The sequence below is a fragment of the Chanodichthys erythropterus genome, chromosome 2, assembly GCF_024489055.1.
Source record: "Chanodichthys erythropterus isolate Z2021 chromosome 2, ASM2448905v1, whole genome shotgun sequence".
Classification (NCBI taxonomy): domain Eukaryota; kingdom Metazoa; phylum Chordata; class Actinopteri; order Cypriniformes; family Xenocyprididae; genus Chanodichthys; species Chanodichthys erythropterus.
The window spans coordinates 40,033,458-40,052,325 of NC_090222.1; the positions used below are offsets into that span (position 1 = coordinate 40,033,458).

The 18,868-nt window shown below is 34.9% G+C and overlaps 1 protein-coding gene across 1 annotated transcript in view; it reads right to left on the reverse strand.

Moving 5' to 3' along the window:
* csmd3a (CUB and Sushi multiple domains 3a) overlaps window positions 1-18,868 on the reverse strand; it is a 389,031-nt gene that overhangs the window by 276,192 nt on the left and 93,971 nt on the right. Inside the window, exons 11-17 of the mRNA XM_067412377.1 lie at window positions 16,704-16,807; window positions 12,960-13,072; window positions 12,671-12,853; window positions 7,986-8,312; window positions 6,338-6,532; window positions 3,386-3,524; window positions 1,000-1,187 (exon numbers count right to left, since the gene is read on the reverse strand). Of these exons, the coding sequence (XP_067268478.1) occupies window positions 1,000-1,187; window positions 3,386-3,524; window positions 6,338-6,532; window positions 7,986-8,312; window positions 12,671-12,853; window positions 12,960-13,072; window positions 16,704-16,807 (1,249 nt within the window). The remainder of the gene's footprint in view (window positions 1-999; window positions 1,188-3,385; window positions 3,525-6,337; window positions 6,533-7,985; window positions 8,313-12,670; window positions 12,854-12,959; window positions 13,073-16,703; window positions 16,808-18,868) is intronic.

The following is an 18,868-nucleotide window of genomic DNA, read 5'->3' on the forward strand; positions in this document are numbered from 1 at the left end:
CAAATAAGACACACAAGATAACATAGAGCGCTTGCTGAAGACACAGAAGCTGGCGTGCTCTGCATCCGAGTGTGCTTTATAGTTTCCTGGTCCGTGACGTCACCCGTCTCTGACGTCTCGCTTCGCGATTGGCTAGATACATGAGTGCTTCAGTGACGACATCACGCAGAAGGTTCCCAATGCGTTACCACGCAGCGTCGACAGTTCCCACGAAAGGGAATTCAATTTAATTTTATTGTGCATTTAAGGTATATATAGTTTAAAAATGTAAACAATGTAAACTTACCTAAAATTATTTAATTTTATTGCATTGCATTTTATTGCAAATTGTATTCATCATTATTTTTTGTTAATAATCTTTGTTTACTCCATGTAGAAATCTAAAATTAAGTACAAAAATTCTATTTAATTTTATTGTGCATAAAAGGTAAACATACAGTTTCAAAAAACCATGTAAACTTACCTAAAATTATTTTATTTCATTCCATTGCATTGCGTACATTTTATTTGTTAATAATCCTTGTTTACTCAGGTAGCAATATAAAATTAAGTAAATATATATAAAAAAAAAAAGTTTTTATTGTGCATTAAAGTTAAATGTACAGTTTTAGAAAAAAACAATGTGAACCTAAAATTATTTTAAATTTTTTATTGCATTGCATTGCTAATTGTATTTATCATTACTTTATTTGTTAATTTATTTATTTTTAATGTTTACTCAATATGAATTTAAGTAAAAACATTTATTTGACAGCATTTATCGTTGTAAATGGCTTGGAAATACGAATGCACAGTTTTTGTCAAGCCAATAAAGCTCGCTAAATCGCAAAAAGAGGGGAAGAGAAAAAGAGAGAAAAGGCAAGAAATAGAGAGAGTGAGACAGAATACTACAGAGAGAAATCCTCCAGCTGTTTGCTTGTGTGCAGAGACAGATACCATTCAGGTTGAAATATCATTTTCAGGCAAAAGGCACACGGTCAATAAAGACGGCTGACTCACTTTCATAAAAGAGCTTAAAGCCACTGTTAGAGCGACTGTTATCGGTGGTGAAGAGAAGATACAGGAAGTTGCCGCTGCTGAACAGGAACTGAGGGACTTGGGTGCCATTTAGAGAGGCGATTAGGGGCGAGAGGAGATTAGGCCCATCGTGAACCTCTAGAAAGTCATAATTGAGTTCTGTCTGGAACCTGCCGGAAATAAAAACAGATCAAAGAAAGGAGATAAAAAAATTACAGGGTGAAATGTGTTTCTATCCTCACACACAGAGCTCATTACCCATGGCTGCCCAACTGTTCCTCGTTGACCGCCTCTCTTAATGAGAAGTCACAGACGCGGCCAGTGTTCACACTGCTGTTTATTGATGGGATCAAACCGCTTTGTGATGTGTGAATAAACACAGATCTGCTGCGGTGAGGCCGCTTTTAATGAAATCGTTGAGCTAATAACGAAAAGGCTGTAATTTACTCATCCTCATGTTGTTCCAAACCTGCATCCTTTCAGTTTTCAACAAATTAACATTCATTACAATGATACCAAAAGAAAACAATACAAAAAATACATAAAAATCGTCTAAAATAATCATGCAAGCTATTCTTCTGTCTTCTTATATCATCTTATCACTGCGTGAAAAACAGAACATTATATATATATATATATATATATATATATATATATATATATATATATATATATATATATATATATATATATACACGCACATTTAAATTAAAATATTTAACATTTTGAAAAATATTTTTCAATGTTTTGATGCTATATATATTACAAAAAAGCACAAAAATTGTCTAAAATAACCATGTAAGTATTCTTCTGAAGTCACATTATCATTGCGTGACAAATAAAGCAATGTGTGTGTGTGCATGTGTGTGTGTGTGTGTGTGTGCATGTACTGTATATATATCTATATATATCTATATATATACACACACACACACACACACACACACACATATATTATTATATAATATATAATCAATTAATTGCGATTAATCACATCTAACAAAAAAGTTTGTAGTGTGTTTATATATATATAAATATATTCAATAAAATTAAATAAAAAGTATATATATATATATATATATATATATATATATATATATATATATATATATATATATATACTTTTTATTTAATTTTATTGCATTGCATTTTATTGCAAATCGTATTCATCATTATTTGTTTGTTAATAATCTTTGTTTACTCCATGTAGAATCTAAAATTAAGTACAAAATTTCTATTTTTATACAATTTATAATTTTTATAATTTTTTATTTATATATATATATATATATATATATATATATATATATATATATATATATATATATATATATATATATATATATATATATATACAGTATATATACACACACACACAAACATATATATACAAACTTTTATATTAGATGTGATTAATTGGAATTAATCAATTTGACAGCACGTTTTCAGCATGTTTTTTGGTTTTTTTAATAAATTGTATTTCATAATTAATGAGAAAACTGAAATCTGGCATGACGTATCTTGATTTCTATACAGAAATAAAATTATTGGAAGAACTGAATATATTATAAATTTAAGTCTATTTCTCACACAACACGATCACATGACATTTTTTTGCCCACATTTATCATAAGATTTTACAGAAGACATAAAGTCCTACTGGACTGATGCACACAAAGCTGCATAAAACGATGACAGAATTGTAATTTTTCCGGTGAAAAGTCACAGAAGAGCCGTCAAGCCCACTGCCGGCGAAACACAATCCAGTCTTTTGTGATCCATCTCGAGGCGTTCGCTCCCGGGAGTCTGTTATATCAGACTCCAGATCTGATGCTATTTCAATGCCCTACTCAAGGGAAGCATTGCAGTGCTAATGAAATAAAGTCAACCATTTGTAACAAGATATAGATTAATTCCATTTCCCTTTCACAGGCGGCCTCGATGGGCGCCACACCGAGCGATAGATTTATACTCCAAACAGTGTGCCTATGGATCAAGCCCGTCGACATAACACTATGTAATCATTTATACAGACGCTAATGGTGACCGTCTCCCTCGCGCTCTCTCGGTCTGTGCGCCATGACAAACATTACCCGGAAACACGTGAACTTTGCCGCATTCAGCCGAGGCTTACGATTCAATTATATTTGACATTATACTTTATTAACTAGACTCTTACGCCAGACTGAGACTTTATAAAAACCCATTCGGCCTTCACACCCAAAGGACCCGGATAAAGATATATGAATATGTTGCTTTTGCCTTTTCTAAGCGTGATATGTGCTGAAATGATTTGTCGTCGTGGAGAGCTGATGCCTCCAGACATAATGCCTCAGTGTGTTTCTATTCTCAGAGCTATCCAACAGACCTGTCAAAGCTTATCTTGATGGAGCGTCCCGCCTCGGCCTCGATGACCCACTCGCAGCTCAGGGAATCTTTGTAGTAGCCAGGCCACCCCGGGGAAAGAATGACTCCCACCGGAGCAGTGAAATGGCCTCCGCAGGGAGCTGCCGGAAACATTTTAAACACTTGTGAGCAGAATGTTTATAGGAAGAACTTCAGTTCAGCAGAGAAACTTCTGTTTTTGTCTTGTTTTCCAGTAAAATATCTAAACATGCTTTTTAATACAAACCCGATTCCGAAAAAGTTGGGACAATTGTGAATAAAAACAGAATGCAATAATGTGGAAGTTTCAAATTTCAATATTTTATACATAGATGACAAATGTTTAAACTGAGAAAATGTATCATTTTAAGGGAAAAATAAGTTGATTTTAAATTTCGTAGCATCAACGCATCTCAAAAAAGTTGGGACAAGGCCATGTTTGCCACTGTGTGGCATCCCCTCTTCTTTTTATAACAGTCTGCAAACGTCTGGGGACTGAGGAGACAAGTTCCTCAAGTTTAGGAATAGGAATGTTGTCCCATTCTTGTCTAATACAGACTTCTAGTTGCTCAACTGTCTTAGGTCTTCTCTGTCGCATCTTCCTCTTTATGATGCGCCAAATGTTTTCTATGGGTGAAAGATCTGGACTGCAGGCTGGCCATTTCAGTACCCGGATCCTTCTTCTACACAGCCATGATGTTGTAATTGATGCAGTATGTGGTCTGGCATTGTCATGTTGGAAAATGCAAGGTCTTCCTGAAAGAGACGACGTCTGGATGGGAGCATATGTTGTTCTAGAACTTGGATATACCTTTCAGCATTGATGGTGCCTTTCCAGATGTGTAAGCTGCCCATGCCACACGCACTCATGCAACCCCACACCATCAGAGATGCAGCTTCTGAACTGAGCGCTGATAACAGCTTGGGTTGTCCTTGTCCTCTTTAGTCCGGATGACATGGCGTCCCAGTTTTCCAAAAAGAACTTCAATTTTTGATTCTTCTGACAACAGTTTTTTCCACTTTGCCACAGTCCATTTTAAATGAGCCTTGGCCCAGAGAAAACGCCTGCGCTTCTGGATCATGTTTAGATATGGCTTCTTTTTTGAGCTATAGAGTTTTAGCCGGCAGCGGTGAATGGCACGGTGGATTGTGTTCACGGACAATGTTTTCTGGAAGTATGCCTGAGCCCATGTTGTGATTCCCATTACAGTAGCATTCCTGTATGTGATGCAGTGTCGTCTAAGGGCCTGAAGATCACGGGATCCAGTATGGTTTTCCGGCCTTGACCCTTACGCACAGAGATTGTTCCAGATTCTCTGAATTTTTGGATGATATTATGCACTGTAGATGATGATAACGTCAAACTCTTTGCAATTTTTCTCTGAGAAACTCCTTTCTGATATTGCTCCACTATTTTTGGCCGCAGCATTGGGGGAATTGGTGATCCTCTGCCCATCTTGACTTCTGAGAGACACTGCCACTCTGAGAGGCTCTTTTTATACCCAATCATGTTGCCAATTGACCTAATAAATTGCAAATTGGTCCTCCAGCTGTTCCTTATATGTACATTAAACTTTTCCGGCCTCTTATTGCTACCTGTCCCAACTTTTTTGGAAAGTGTAGCTCTCATGAAATCCAAAATGAGCTAATATTTGGCATGACATTTCAAAATGTCTCCATTTCAAGATTTGATATGTTATCTATATTCTATTGTGAATAAAATATAAGTTTATGAGATTTGTAAATTATTGCATTCCTTTTTTATTCACAATTTGTACAGTGTCCCAACTTTTATGGAATCGGGTTTGTATTTTCCTTTTCCTTTAGCAAAAGTACAACCCTTTTGTTTGGCCTTCCGAAAATGGCAGTTAGCAATTATTTAAAGTGGATCTATTATGCCCCTTTCACAAGATGTAATATCAGTCTCTGGAGTCTCCAGAATGTGTCTGTGAAGTTTGAGCTCAAAATACCCCACAGATCATTTAGTAATACACAGCAAAATCCCCAGAGTAAGATCAAATCTGCTCAGAGTACATATGGTCCCTCTCTAAATAGTGTCAAAATAACACTAAAGCAGAGTTAAAGTTAATGAGATAATTAAGCGATTAATTAAGTGATGATTGTGCATTAGTGATGAACACCTGCTGTTAACAAGCAGAATCACTGAAGAAAAGGGAAACACAAGAACTACAACTGACTTTAGCCACAGCCTTATTAATTGCTTAATTATCTCATTAACTTTAACTCTGCTTCAGTGTAACTTTGACACTATTTAGAGAGGGACCAAATGTACTCTAAGCAGAGTTGATTTAACTCTGGGGATTTTACTGTGTATCCTGTTAAATTTGGGTGTGAGCAAAAACATGCCGTTTTTGTGCGTATCCCTTTAAATGCAAATGAGCTGCTGCTCCCGCCCCCTTTCCAGAAGAGGGCGGAGCTTTAACAGCTCAACAACAACAAAGCTGGAGAATCTCACGCAGACAAAATGACGAAAGTGTTTAAACCGGAGTCGACACTGATGGAGAGACTCAGGAAGAAGTTACAACTTTTAGAATCAGAAGAGAGTGTGGGCGGAGTCTGTGCAAACACACTGCACTCGCAATTTAATCACAAATCACAGCCAATCAGAAGAGTGTGTGGGCGGAGTCTCTCTGCAAGCGCACTGCACTCGCAACCAAATTAGGACTCTGATTAACGTGAAAATGCCTTTTATTGCGTCGACGCGTCAGGACACAGCGTTACATGTGGTAAAATCACTGTAACATACAGTTTCAGGTATAGGTAAGGAATATTCCGAGTCGAGTTTTTGTTTGGAAAGAAGTGGAACTAAACCACCTTTCTGCAAGTTCAAGGAATGTGATTTAGATCAATCTTTCCCAAAAGGCTACATTTATCCACAGAAACATTTGGAGGATGCAAGCACTTTGAAACCTACCTTCACACTTGGGGATCAAACCACTCCACATCACCTTTCCCGCCTTCAGTTCACACACAATAGTATCCGAGCCTTGCGTCTTTATGAATCCCTCCTCACACACGACTGATATGGAGCTTCCCAGCTGGAAATTATTACCAAAGCGCTTGGCATTCATAGGCACTCCAGGGTCCGGGCACTCATTGTGTCCAAACGCTGAACAAATAACATCAAAGCAGAGAGCTTGTTACTTGCAACGTGACTTACTTAATGAAATGGAAGGGAACGAGTGAATACATAATGGAATATCAAACTGTAAAAAACAGAGGATTGTGGGTAAACACGAGGGTCTCGTATGTTGCACAGGCATTTGGGGATTATTTTGGCTGAGCTAATGGTGTGATGTTCAGCGAACAGGATTAAGTTGTTTGATGCTGGTGGATAAATGGCTTATGAATTAAATTGAGGAAAATATGTCCTTCCATATGTCCTACTTGACGGCTGTGCTGAATCAGATTGAAGACGACGCTTCGCATGCCAAAAATGTTGTTAGCAAAAACAAATTTAAGAGTATTAATTCTTTTAGAAAGAATCACAAACTCTTTTAGTTTAGAACAGCCTAAAAAGATTATGTAAATAAATAAATAGTTTTATTTTTTTTTTTTCATTTTGTTTAAAAAAAAAATTGTTATATATTATATAATACATAAGCATGTAAATAAATAAATGAACAGTGTTTTTTGTTATTGTTAACTAAAACTAACCTATATATATATATATATATATATATATATATATATATATATATATATATATATATATATATATATATATATATATATATATATATATATATATTTATATTAATTGCAATAAAGATTAAATGAAATATGGAATATAAATATAGCAGATAAATTTAAACATAAAACTGTAAATTAAAGGCAACTAAGTAAAGGCAACTAACTAAAATAACCACATTTAAGTTGATTAATATTTAATTTAATTACCAAATTGAAAACAAACAAAAAAATAATTCAAGCTAAATAGATAGTATAAGTATAAAAGTATTAAAAAAAAATATGTAAAACTTTTCTTAAGCACATAAAATTAACACTGAAAATATAATAAATAAATACTATAATAGTATATAAATAATGCTAAAATAACAATTTATTATAAATATATATATATACACATATTGTGGGGAAAAACTGCAAACAATGATGTTCTTCCTCAGTGTTTCTGTCTTGTTTTCCAGCACAAATTTACTGGAGAAGGAAAATGACTGCAGATATTGAGTCGTGATTTCTGAAAAAAAATGTATCAAAATTAAGTGCGTTTGTGCTTAAAACAAGAACAAATATGTGCCAATGGGGACAGAAAAATAATGCTAATTTAAAGGGAAAAACCCCATTAAGCAGATTTTTTTTTTTTCCAGTGTTGTAAGCAAAAACCCACTTCATTCTGATGCATTTTTTCAGAAATCAAGACTTAATATCTTCAGCAATTTTGCTTCTCCGGTAAATGCATCTTGATTTAAGAATTTTTAGATATTTGTGCTGGAAAACAAGACAGAAACACTGTGGAAGAACATCATTGTTTGCAGTGCAACAATCTTGGCCTAATCTCAATTTCGACATGAAAATCATTCAAAAACAGAAGCACTTACTGCTGTACGTGATGTTGAAGCCTCGGCCGGACATCGAGTGGTCGGCCTGAAACTCCAGCTGGAGGATGTTGGAGTTGCTGGTGAGGTGTGATGGCACTTCCGCACCGGAGAAGCGTCCCAGAACCACCGCGTCCACCAGCTCCCCGTCCCTCACCGTCAGGAAGTCATAGGGAGGCTCCAAGTCGAAATCGTTGAAGGCCAGATGGATACGGCTGCCTGGTTCGGCGATGATCAGCCAGACGCAGTTGAGGTTGTTGCCGTAACCCTCGGGATAGTCCGGAGACAGAACAGTTCCCATTGCAGCCGTGAAGTTGGACATACAGGGAACTAAGAGGAGGTGGAGATGATGGTTAAAGACTAATCAAAATTCACTGCATGATATTGCTCCTGAAACGCCTCCTGAGACGCAGGCCAAGTCAACTATTAGTTGTTAATTTAAGCCATTATCCAACTAATCGCTTTAATTTAATTACATAAATATGTACAGAGGAGAATACTACACCATAATGAGCATTATAGGTGCTATTCCGAGCATGAGCGAACACATAATACTGCTGCAAAACACTGGTAAAAGTAATGGTAACACTTTATTTTCCAGTGCCATATACATTACTACATGTACTTACTATAGTAATAATATTAAATTATGCATAATTGCAAGTAACTAACCCTAAACCAAACCCCAACCCTAACAGTAAGTACATGTATTTAATTAATAGTACTCAGTACTTATTTGAGTAATTACAATGTAACTATGGCACTGAAATAAAGTGTAACCAAAGTAATAATTATGAATGTGTCAACAAGGAGACATTTAAATTATTTATTAATAAACTATTTTTTTTTCTGAGCCAGTGTTGGCTGCAAAGATGAAGTTGATGATGTTGACTCGTCACCTCTGCAGTTACGTGCCTATAGAGAGAAATGCACCTTTCATACGGATTGGATTAGCAGAGAGTATTTGTTTTCGATTTAAATTAGTTAAATCATGTCTGTGAGGCAAGTATACAGAGTTTCAGTTCATTTTTGTGACACTCTCCAGTTCACAGAGACCAAGACGGCAGAAAGCGCATCCTGTTTGTTTTCTTTATTTTACAAAAGCACATTTTTTTGTTATTGTGAGTGTACACAAATAAAAGTAGACCCTTTACAGTTTCCAATGAAGTATTACTGTTATCTGTTTGACTAAAAATTGAGTATTTTAAGTTGTTTTCACTGTTATCAGGAAGAAGAAAAAAATGCAATCGCGCCGGTGCCTCCATGTCATGCAGTAATTCACTCATGCATTCTCTGTAAAGCTGCTTTTACATGATATATTTTGTGAAAAGTGCTATACAAATAAATGTGAAAAAATTAATTAAGCGCACTTTAATACTTCAAACACTTGGATATGCGCCTAATAGCAGCACGCATTTATCTAGGTTAATGTTAGAGCGAGTGGCCATGTAAAGAAATGATGAGCCATATTTGAGGTCGGATGATATGTGAACAGGTGTTTTGGGCGTAAAGGCTGATTCATACTTCTGCGTTGGACCTACGCCGGGGCCTCTGTGCCGTAGGCTATGCGTCTGTTTTTTGTAGTCGTTAATTAAAAATTAGTTTTGCTAAATGGAAATAGGAGAAATGGTGTAAAAAGTCCACACATTGCATTTAAATGAACATGCATTTTGACTGGTAATGAGTCATACGTCATTTCATGACGACAGACGTAACACAAAACTGTCATTATTTTTACGCCCGCTAGAGGGCGCATGACTTCAAAACGTAAATATAGGTCGTAATAAGGTGCTTGAAAAACAACCTATAGGAGGACAGTCTCCTTTAAAAGCCAGTTGTGCTCAGACCATGGTAGATTTGCAAAGCGGGAAAACTGAACGCTTCTCTAGCGAGGAAACTTATCTGCTCATGTGCGAGGTTAAAGCAGACCATCTACGGGACAAGCCGGATCCAACCAAAGCATTTTTATCTTTATATACACAATAATAATCTTTTACATTGTAATGCTTTTATTTGTAATATTTGGCATGTTTGTGTGATGCTGCGTGTCCCTGTGTGTGTGTAACGAGCAGAGTGTACACTTGTTGTGCACCCACCTATAGGCAAATATTACTGACGCACTCTTTGAATTGTATTAATATTTCACAGTATTGCTGTTTATGATGAGCTGAGACATGATTACAGAGGGTTTTTTTCACAGCCTACCTGACTGAAAGGCCTCATTAATATGAAAGTTATTTCAGGTCATTATTATGCGATTCTTTTGTCTTCTCAGGTGTAAATGACCCATTATTCATGATGATTCACGCCTCCACGCATACTGTGTTTCTTGACAAAAAGTGTCTTACAAAAACTAAATCAATATATTGTTTTATATGAAGGAGTAGGCAGCATCATTTTTACATAATTCTGAAGCAAAAACTCTAGTCTACAACCTCCAATGCCCAGAAGTCTTGTGAACACAGATTTACTATACTTTTTTTGGCCTTATTTCAGTGACTTAAGTTTTTTTTTTTTTCAATAACCACGCATAAACATTATTCCTTCAAAAACACAAACATGTACATACATGTTCCTCACATATTATGGTAGCTTAGTTTGTGCTGAATACAGTGTAATGACACTTTTGTCATTAATATGTTTATGAACAACTGAAAAAAGCACAAATGTCAGGGCATCTTAAAACTTCTCCAGGCCCCAAATCAGCCTCAGACTCCAGAGGGCTAAATAACAATATGCCAACAATGCACCTGAACACACCTCGTTTTCAGACCAGCACACCCATGGGTAAACAGATGGACGTGAGTTCATTTGCTATTTAAACTATGTGTGCGCTGGATGTGAAAATGATAACTGTGTCAGGCTGAAACTAGCAAAAAACACTTGCGTTGTGCCTAGTAAAATTTTGATTGACTAAGCCTCTTCTAGTGGACTGACGGTTAGTTGAATATTAGAGGGCAGCCCTACTTGTAATGGAAGCAGTAATTGTATTAAATTGTATTGCACAGGGAACTTTAAGACTCTTGAAATGCCATTGCTCTTTGATACGTCGGTGCTGTTTACTTGTCAAGCTCTCAGAGAATTGTTATCTCATCATCTTCAAGAGCGCAGCTGTCCTTTCGAGTCTGTTCACCATATTTAACAGCGCTGTAGTTGTTTTGTTTACACACACCGACATAAAACACAGGTTTAATTAGTCCGACCTCTTGACATCATTTCATTTAGACATGTGTTTCACAGACTGAGAGATTCGGAGTGTCTTCAGCGCTCATCTTCATAATGAACCAGAGAGGATGGAGAACTGTGATCTTAAATTATTTCCTGAACGCATAATTTACCTGAAGAGTGCTGAACGTTTGTACTTCCCATTCATCTCAGAAGCAGTTGGCAGGAAAATTACATCATGGCAACACAAATTGGTGACATGTCCATGTTGTGATCACTTAAACGCACTTCACATATTAATTATGACTTCCGAGATCTCTTAAGAACTTTCTAGAAGGACTGACTTTTAAGTCTTGTCAGAATGATCAATATATATATATATATATATATATATATATATATATATATATATATATATATATATATATATATATATATATATATATATACATATATAAAAGATTTATAATGTTACAGAAGATTTTATTTCAAATAAATAATGTTTCTTGAACATCAAATCATCATATTAGAATGATTTCTGAAGGATCATGTGACACTGAAGACTGGAGTAATGATGCTGAAAATTCAGCTTTGATCACAGGAATAAATTACAATTTACTATATATTCACATAGAAAATGGCTATTTTAGATTGTAAAAATATTTCACAATTTTTACAATATTTTTGATCAAATTAACACAGCCTTGGTGAGCAGAAGAGACTCTTTCAAAAAATTTTAAAAATCTTACTGACATTCATCATAATACTGCTAATGATAATGATAAACATGTTACTTTAATCTTAGTAGTGTCCAAAACATGATATTTAAAACATGGTAGATTCTTCCACCGTCCAGATGAAATTGATCATAATTAAGTTTTAATTGTGAGTGTTAACCGCATAATTGAGTTTGCATTATGGAACTCATAAATGAAGAATAGTGATCACGCTCACCAGAAAATACTACTCACTTATCCAGTTAATGAAGCAACAGGCTTGTGCACAAAGACAACATTTCCCATCACTCTCTGTGGCAGCATGAGAATGATGAAATACATAAAGCATCGATTACGCACTTAATGTGCATCCTTTGCTCTTCATTTTGTTGCATTAGCACTTAAAAAGCTTCCAGTCTGAGAGAAAGAAAAATGAAATAGCCCTTTTAAGTCCAACTAAAAAAACGCAGATCACATCATTATAACGACTTCTGACGTTTGTTATGGTATTAGTTAACTATAATACCTGCTAATATAGATATCTTTAATATCAAATAGCTCAAATATCTTCATGCAATGCTTTTGAGCGAATTCAGAATTGATTTTATGGTACTTTTTTTTTTTTTTTTTTTTGGAGCTTGACAGTATAAATCACCCCTTACTTTCATTACATTGACAAGAGAATAAGAGAAAAATATGCTCCGATGCTTTGCTTAAAATCTCATTTTGCATTCCAGAGAAGATTAAAAAACATTTATGCTTCGAGGAACATGCATAATGATATGCAGAAGTCTATGCAGCACTCACATATACAGATAGGGATGTTAGCCGACCACTGATTGTTATTCTGACAGGAAATCATTCGTTCGCCGATGAGCTCGAATCCGAACTGGCATTCAAAGCGCAGCACGTCTCCGTTGGAGAAGCCCCCGCCCTCTCGGAGGCCGTACAGAGGGATGCCGGGATCCCCGCAACTTTCCTTGTCAATTTCTGTTGGGAGGCGAGAGGAGAGCGAGGAAAACAGCAGTAAAGCTTTTGAGCCGGCAGAGTGATTTATGGTGGCACTCTAAGAAGTTCAGGCAGAGAACAGACTCACCTTTATAGTTGATCTTAAAGCCAATAGAGCCCACACTTTCATCAGACTGCAAATGCAGCCACATTTGATGGGTCATACTGACGATGAGGTCGGGGACGAAACTGCCTGTTAACCTGTCGATGCAGAGCGAACAAAAGAGAATAACAGTGTGTGAGCCCGGCTGTACAAAATACTGTGCTATAATAACGCTGTCAGACGCCATTCTGATACATACTGTAGTACTGAATGATTACTATAGTTATATACAATGCTATTGATATGGTACTCTACAATTCAAAAGTTTCGATTTTTCAGTATTTCAGGAAGAAGTCGATTCTGCTCACCAAGGCTGCATTTATTTGATCAAAAATACAGTAAAATTTTTTTACAATTTTACAATTTAAAACAACTGTTTTCTATGTGAATATATAGTAAAGTGTAATTTATTTCGGTGATCAAAGCTGAATTATCACATGATCCTTCAGAAATCATTCTGGTATGATGATTTGATGCTCAAGAAACATTTATGATTATTATCAATGTTGAAAATTATTTGATGAATAGAAAGTCCAAAAGAACAGCATTTATTTGTAAACATTACAAATGTTTTTTTTTACTGTCACTTTTGATCAATTTAATGCAGCCTTGCTGAATAAAAGCAATTATTTCTTTCAAAAACATTAAAAAAACTTGTATGTATATATATGGTGTGTGTGTATTTATATATATATATATATATATATATATATATATATATATATATATATATATATATATATATATATATATATATATATATATATATATATATATATATATATATATATATATATATATATATATATATATATATATATATATATATATATATATATTATATATATATATATTTAAAGAAACTTAAAGTCCCCCTGTAGTCAATCATTTTATCCCTTAAAACTCATCTTTAATCTCCAAAATGACTTTTCCTGTGAAAAAAATATTCATGCCTTAAAATAGCTTGAATGTAACTCTACACCCTTGCCTCATTTATTATACACAGATCTATGAATATGCAAATTAGCCCCGCCTCCACCTGCTCACAATAGCTCAGAGATGAACTCGCTCTACTTACGCTGCACAATGCTATCGCTTTTTACAACGTCAGACACATACGGTAATTAATATGATTATATGATATGCTAAAGCCCGCCGGCACGTTGACGTGATTGGTTACAAGATAGTTTGTGACGATACAGACGCCAACGATTTCAAACCGCGGGTCTTTTTTTCACAGCAGTTTTAAGAAGAAAATACTCAGCAATGGTGTTGACATGAATTTGCACATGGTTTGTCTTAAAGCATATTAAAAACACTAGATAGACATATAAACAAGATTAGAATCACCACAAAGGATCTTTCAGATATAAAAACGCTGACTTATAGGTAATTTTCTCATTAAAGTCAGTTGATTTCCTATTAATTCAATAGAATGTGAGGGAATAAAATGGAACACCAATATGGCTTCACTTTTTATGATGCCAATCCATTGATCAGTGTTCAAAATGCACACAAAAAAATGCATTTTTCAGAGTGGACCAGCCAATGCAATTGCTATTATTGTGTAAAATTAATATTAAATTACTTTAACAGAACATAGTATGTTGCAACAATCCTTTTCCTTATAAAAAATTATATTTATAGCCATGGTTGTGTTTCCATTTTGTTTCATAATGCAATACATAGGCATCTATTTCATATTTCAAGCATGTTGTTTGTGCACTTAATGTAATAAACATCATAAAATAGTGAAATAAGTCAAGACATTGCGACAACAACTTTTGATCAAACGTTTCTGCCTGGGGATTCTGGGAAACCAGAGCTTCTGCAGTGACACACTGACTTTACCTCTTTTATTCAGAAGTTGCACTTTCTCCAATTCATAGTTAATATGAGTGTGCCGTCTTTGTATATCTAAAGTCTCTGACAAAGGTACCAAACCAATTTGACCAGCATAAACCCGGAGAAAGGCCTTAATTGAGCCTTACAGTATGTATTAGTGCTCCAGCAGCGAGAGTCTTTTGTCCTTGAGGAACGCTCAATGGATCAGAGCTGGCACACCGCCAGGCAAATGCGCCAGAAAGCAGCACAGAGCGTCATCAGAGATACCCGGAGACATACTGAGGCTGACTGGGAGAAGAGCTGGACGGAAAAACTTGTTTGTGAGGGGGAAAATATAGCCGGAGGATTTGTGCCTGTGCAGTTTTTATGGTTTTGTGGCTTTCACGCTGTTGAAACGAATAAATGCAGCAAAGCTGAATACAATGCAAGATGCTAGAGTCTATTAAAGTTGGATGTTTTAAATCAGCGTTTATCCAAAAATAAAATAATTCAAATGTACTGTAGTATGCATCTGAACCAGACACGCATGTCACAACGTGTCTGACTTAACAGCATTTTATTTCCCCCGTCTGTCTGAAAGAAAATGATTTTGTTCACAAATATCATGTGTCAATTGTCTGCTATGAATTTTATATATTTTAATAACATTTATGCATTGTAAATGTTCATGTAAAACTGAAGTATGACTTGTTTGTGCAAGAAAACCAAGTGAAAAAAATAAATAAAATAAAAGTGAGAAAATTGTCACAAATAAAATATTCTAGCTGCAAGCCAATGCTCAAAGCAAATTATTCAACACTACAAAAATCATTTTGACTTGTTTTCCAGTTAAAATTTCCAAACATCCTCAAAAGAAGATACATTTATTTGAGAAACAAAATTTCATAAGATATTAAGACCTTAACTTGAGTTTATTTTTCTTACTCTGTTGGCAAGAAGTTCTTGTTTCAAGCATGGATTTAATGAAATTTAACGATAGTTTGGGGGTTTTATACCTTCTTTTAAATCAATGATAATGATTGATAATTAATAATTCATATATATGCATTTTAATTATTGTATTTTGAAAGAAATGCAAATGAAAACTTTATTCTCTCCATTTCATCAGCTTGTTTCAGAGTTACTGGTATCAGTTATAAACAAACACAAATTAATATTAACACACATTTACTAAATTCTGAAGATTAAATTAATGAATTAAAGCACAAATTCAGTGCATTTTCCTGCCCTCTTTTGATTGACAGGATATATTGGCCAACTATCGGCTGTTTTTAAACCACCGATTATTGGCCGATATATCGGTGCATCTCTAATATATATATATATATATATATATATATATATATATATATATATATAATTTTATATATCTTAATAGATGACACATATCTTAATCATATTGTGTTTCTCAAGTAAATACATCTTGATTAAAGGATGTTTGGATATTTTAACTGGAAAAGAAGATAAAAATGCTGATTGAGACAATGTTTTTCCATGTAGTACATTGCAAAATGGGTACAGACATCTAAAAATCCTGAAATCAAGATACATTTACTGGAGAAGCAAAATAACAAAAGTTATTAAGTCTTGTTTACTAAAAACTGCATCAAAATGAAGTGAGCTTGTGCTTAAAACAAGAACAAATATCTGCAATGGAGTCAGAAAAATTAACATTTTCACTTTGAATTAACTACCAAGATATTTGTTCTTGTTTTAAGCACAGACTCACTTTATTTTGATACATTTTTCAGTAAACAAGACTTAATATCTTCAGTCTTTTTGCTTCTCCAGTATAAATATTTGTACTGAAAAACAAGACACAGATATGGAAGAAGAACTGACACTCATCATGACACACAACTGAAGTATAACACTAAATCTTACACTTGTATGATTGTTTTCGAGTCGCCGACCTCTCCGCCGTCTCCGACAGTCAGCGTATCGTACCCGAGCTCCAGGTCGAACTCTTCGAAATTGATCTGAATAACCTGCGATGGAAGAAAGCGACTGAATTAGTGCCAGAACTCTTTGTAATGGAACGCCACTCGAATCAATGAAGCACCTTGACCGCTGGGATTTCTCCACACGCTCTCTGTTACTGACAATGAGAAGCGTTCATTTCACACAATCTTAATTAAGCTTCTCGGCACTACAGACATCATCAAATATAAATGATACACGCTATTCTCCATGAACATGATATTCATGATCTCACCGGGCCAGCACTTGACTGCAGCATATGTTGCCTGTATATTTTTGCACGCCCTCTGCGGCCGCGGCGCTATAACTGAGAAATTCAGCGGGGGCAATGCATCAATTATCAAACAAATCATCCGCACGGTCCAATGCATGTTGAGGGTGAAACAAATTTCCAAAAGTGCTTTCAATCAGCGGCTCACACTCGCAAGTAAACAGTGGGGCGATGTGCTCCGCTTGTTCCATGTTATCAAACGCTCACTACATTAACAACGTCCTGTTTGCATAATCACCCCCTGGTGTGTGTTTGGAGGAGCTGCCGCTGCTCACATTCACTTACACTCCATGAATACTGCCCTTCTGGCACGTTTACCGCACACCGAGGACGAAACGTGCACATGTGGGGATTCTTCAGTGGACTTTTATTAATGCTAACAGATTTCAACTTGTTAAACGGAGGTCACATCAATAGCTGGGAAACTTCTCACTAGTGTACTTTTAAAAGTAATGTGTTACAATACTGCCTAAAAAAGTAACTTATTGCATTGATTAGTTACTTTTTATGGAAAGTAATGTGCTGCGTTTTTATTCATTTTATGGAGATATTTTGCTGCAAATTCAAAAGTAGTGCGTTACTCTATTAGTTACTTGGGAAAAGTAATCTGATTACATAACTCTCATTACTTGTAATGCATTACCACCAACACTGCTTTTCAGCATACCTTCTGCTACTTTTCAAAAGTTTCTCTTTTATTTTGGGGTTTTATTGTTTTACTCTTGCCCTACAAGCAGACATAACTTTAAAAAATGATCTAGACAAATGATTAAATAAACAAACCATCATAGTATCCGCATTATTCAAAGATTTAGAGTTATGTAAGGTAAAAATATAAGAAAATACAGTACAAATTGTGAACAAAACAGAGAAATACAAAGACATAGTCATTTATAAAAAGCAGAGAAGCCTAAATCTCACAAAAAAGTAAACTTTAAACTTTACATTGTACTTTTTTCCATACAATGTTAGTAGTGCATTGTCAAGTTTCAAAAATAGTCCACTTTAGATATTCTACTAATAGTCTCTTCTGCTCACCAAAGCTGCATTTATTTGATCAAAAATACAGTAAAAATTGTGAAATATTTTACTATTTAAATCAGCTGTTTTCTATGTGAATATATAGTAAAGTGTAATTTATTCCTGTGATCAAAGCTGAATTTTCAGCATCATTACTCCAGTCTTCAGTGTCACATGATCCTTCAGAAATCATTCTAATGTTTATCAATATTTATTTGAAATGGAAATCTTTTGTAACAGTATAATTGTTTTTTTCCTATCACTTTTGATCAATTTATGCATCTTTGCTGAATAAATATACAGCTATGGAAAAAAATAAGAGACCACTTAACATTGATTTCTGAACTTGGAGTGGTCTCTTAATTTTTTTCCACAGCTGTATAAATATGTATAATCATATATATACACACTGTGCAAAACAAAGCCTGGTACATCACTGATATTATTAGTATTACTAATGAACACGATCAGGCTAGCATAAGAAAGTCCTGCTTTGTCCCTTTAAGTTCATATATTAACTTCATTTATTGTGTTAACACAATAATAATGCCAATGAGCTGCCCATGGGTCTCTAATAATGGGTCTGCGGAAGCGCAATAAAATTTGAACTTTGCAATTCCATCGGGCGAAGATAAATGAGGTAATAATGTTATGTGTGTTAGGGCTCATTTGCATTTCTCACCAGAGGAAAGCTCAGATTTAGCAGCAATTGAGGACACGAATCAGCTAATATGCTGGTTACTAAAGGCCTGGCATGAAATGAGTAAAAATATATAGT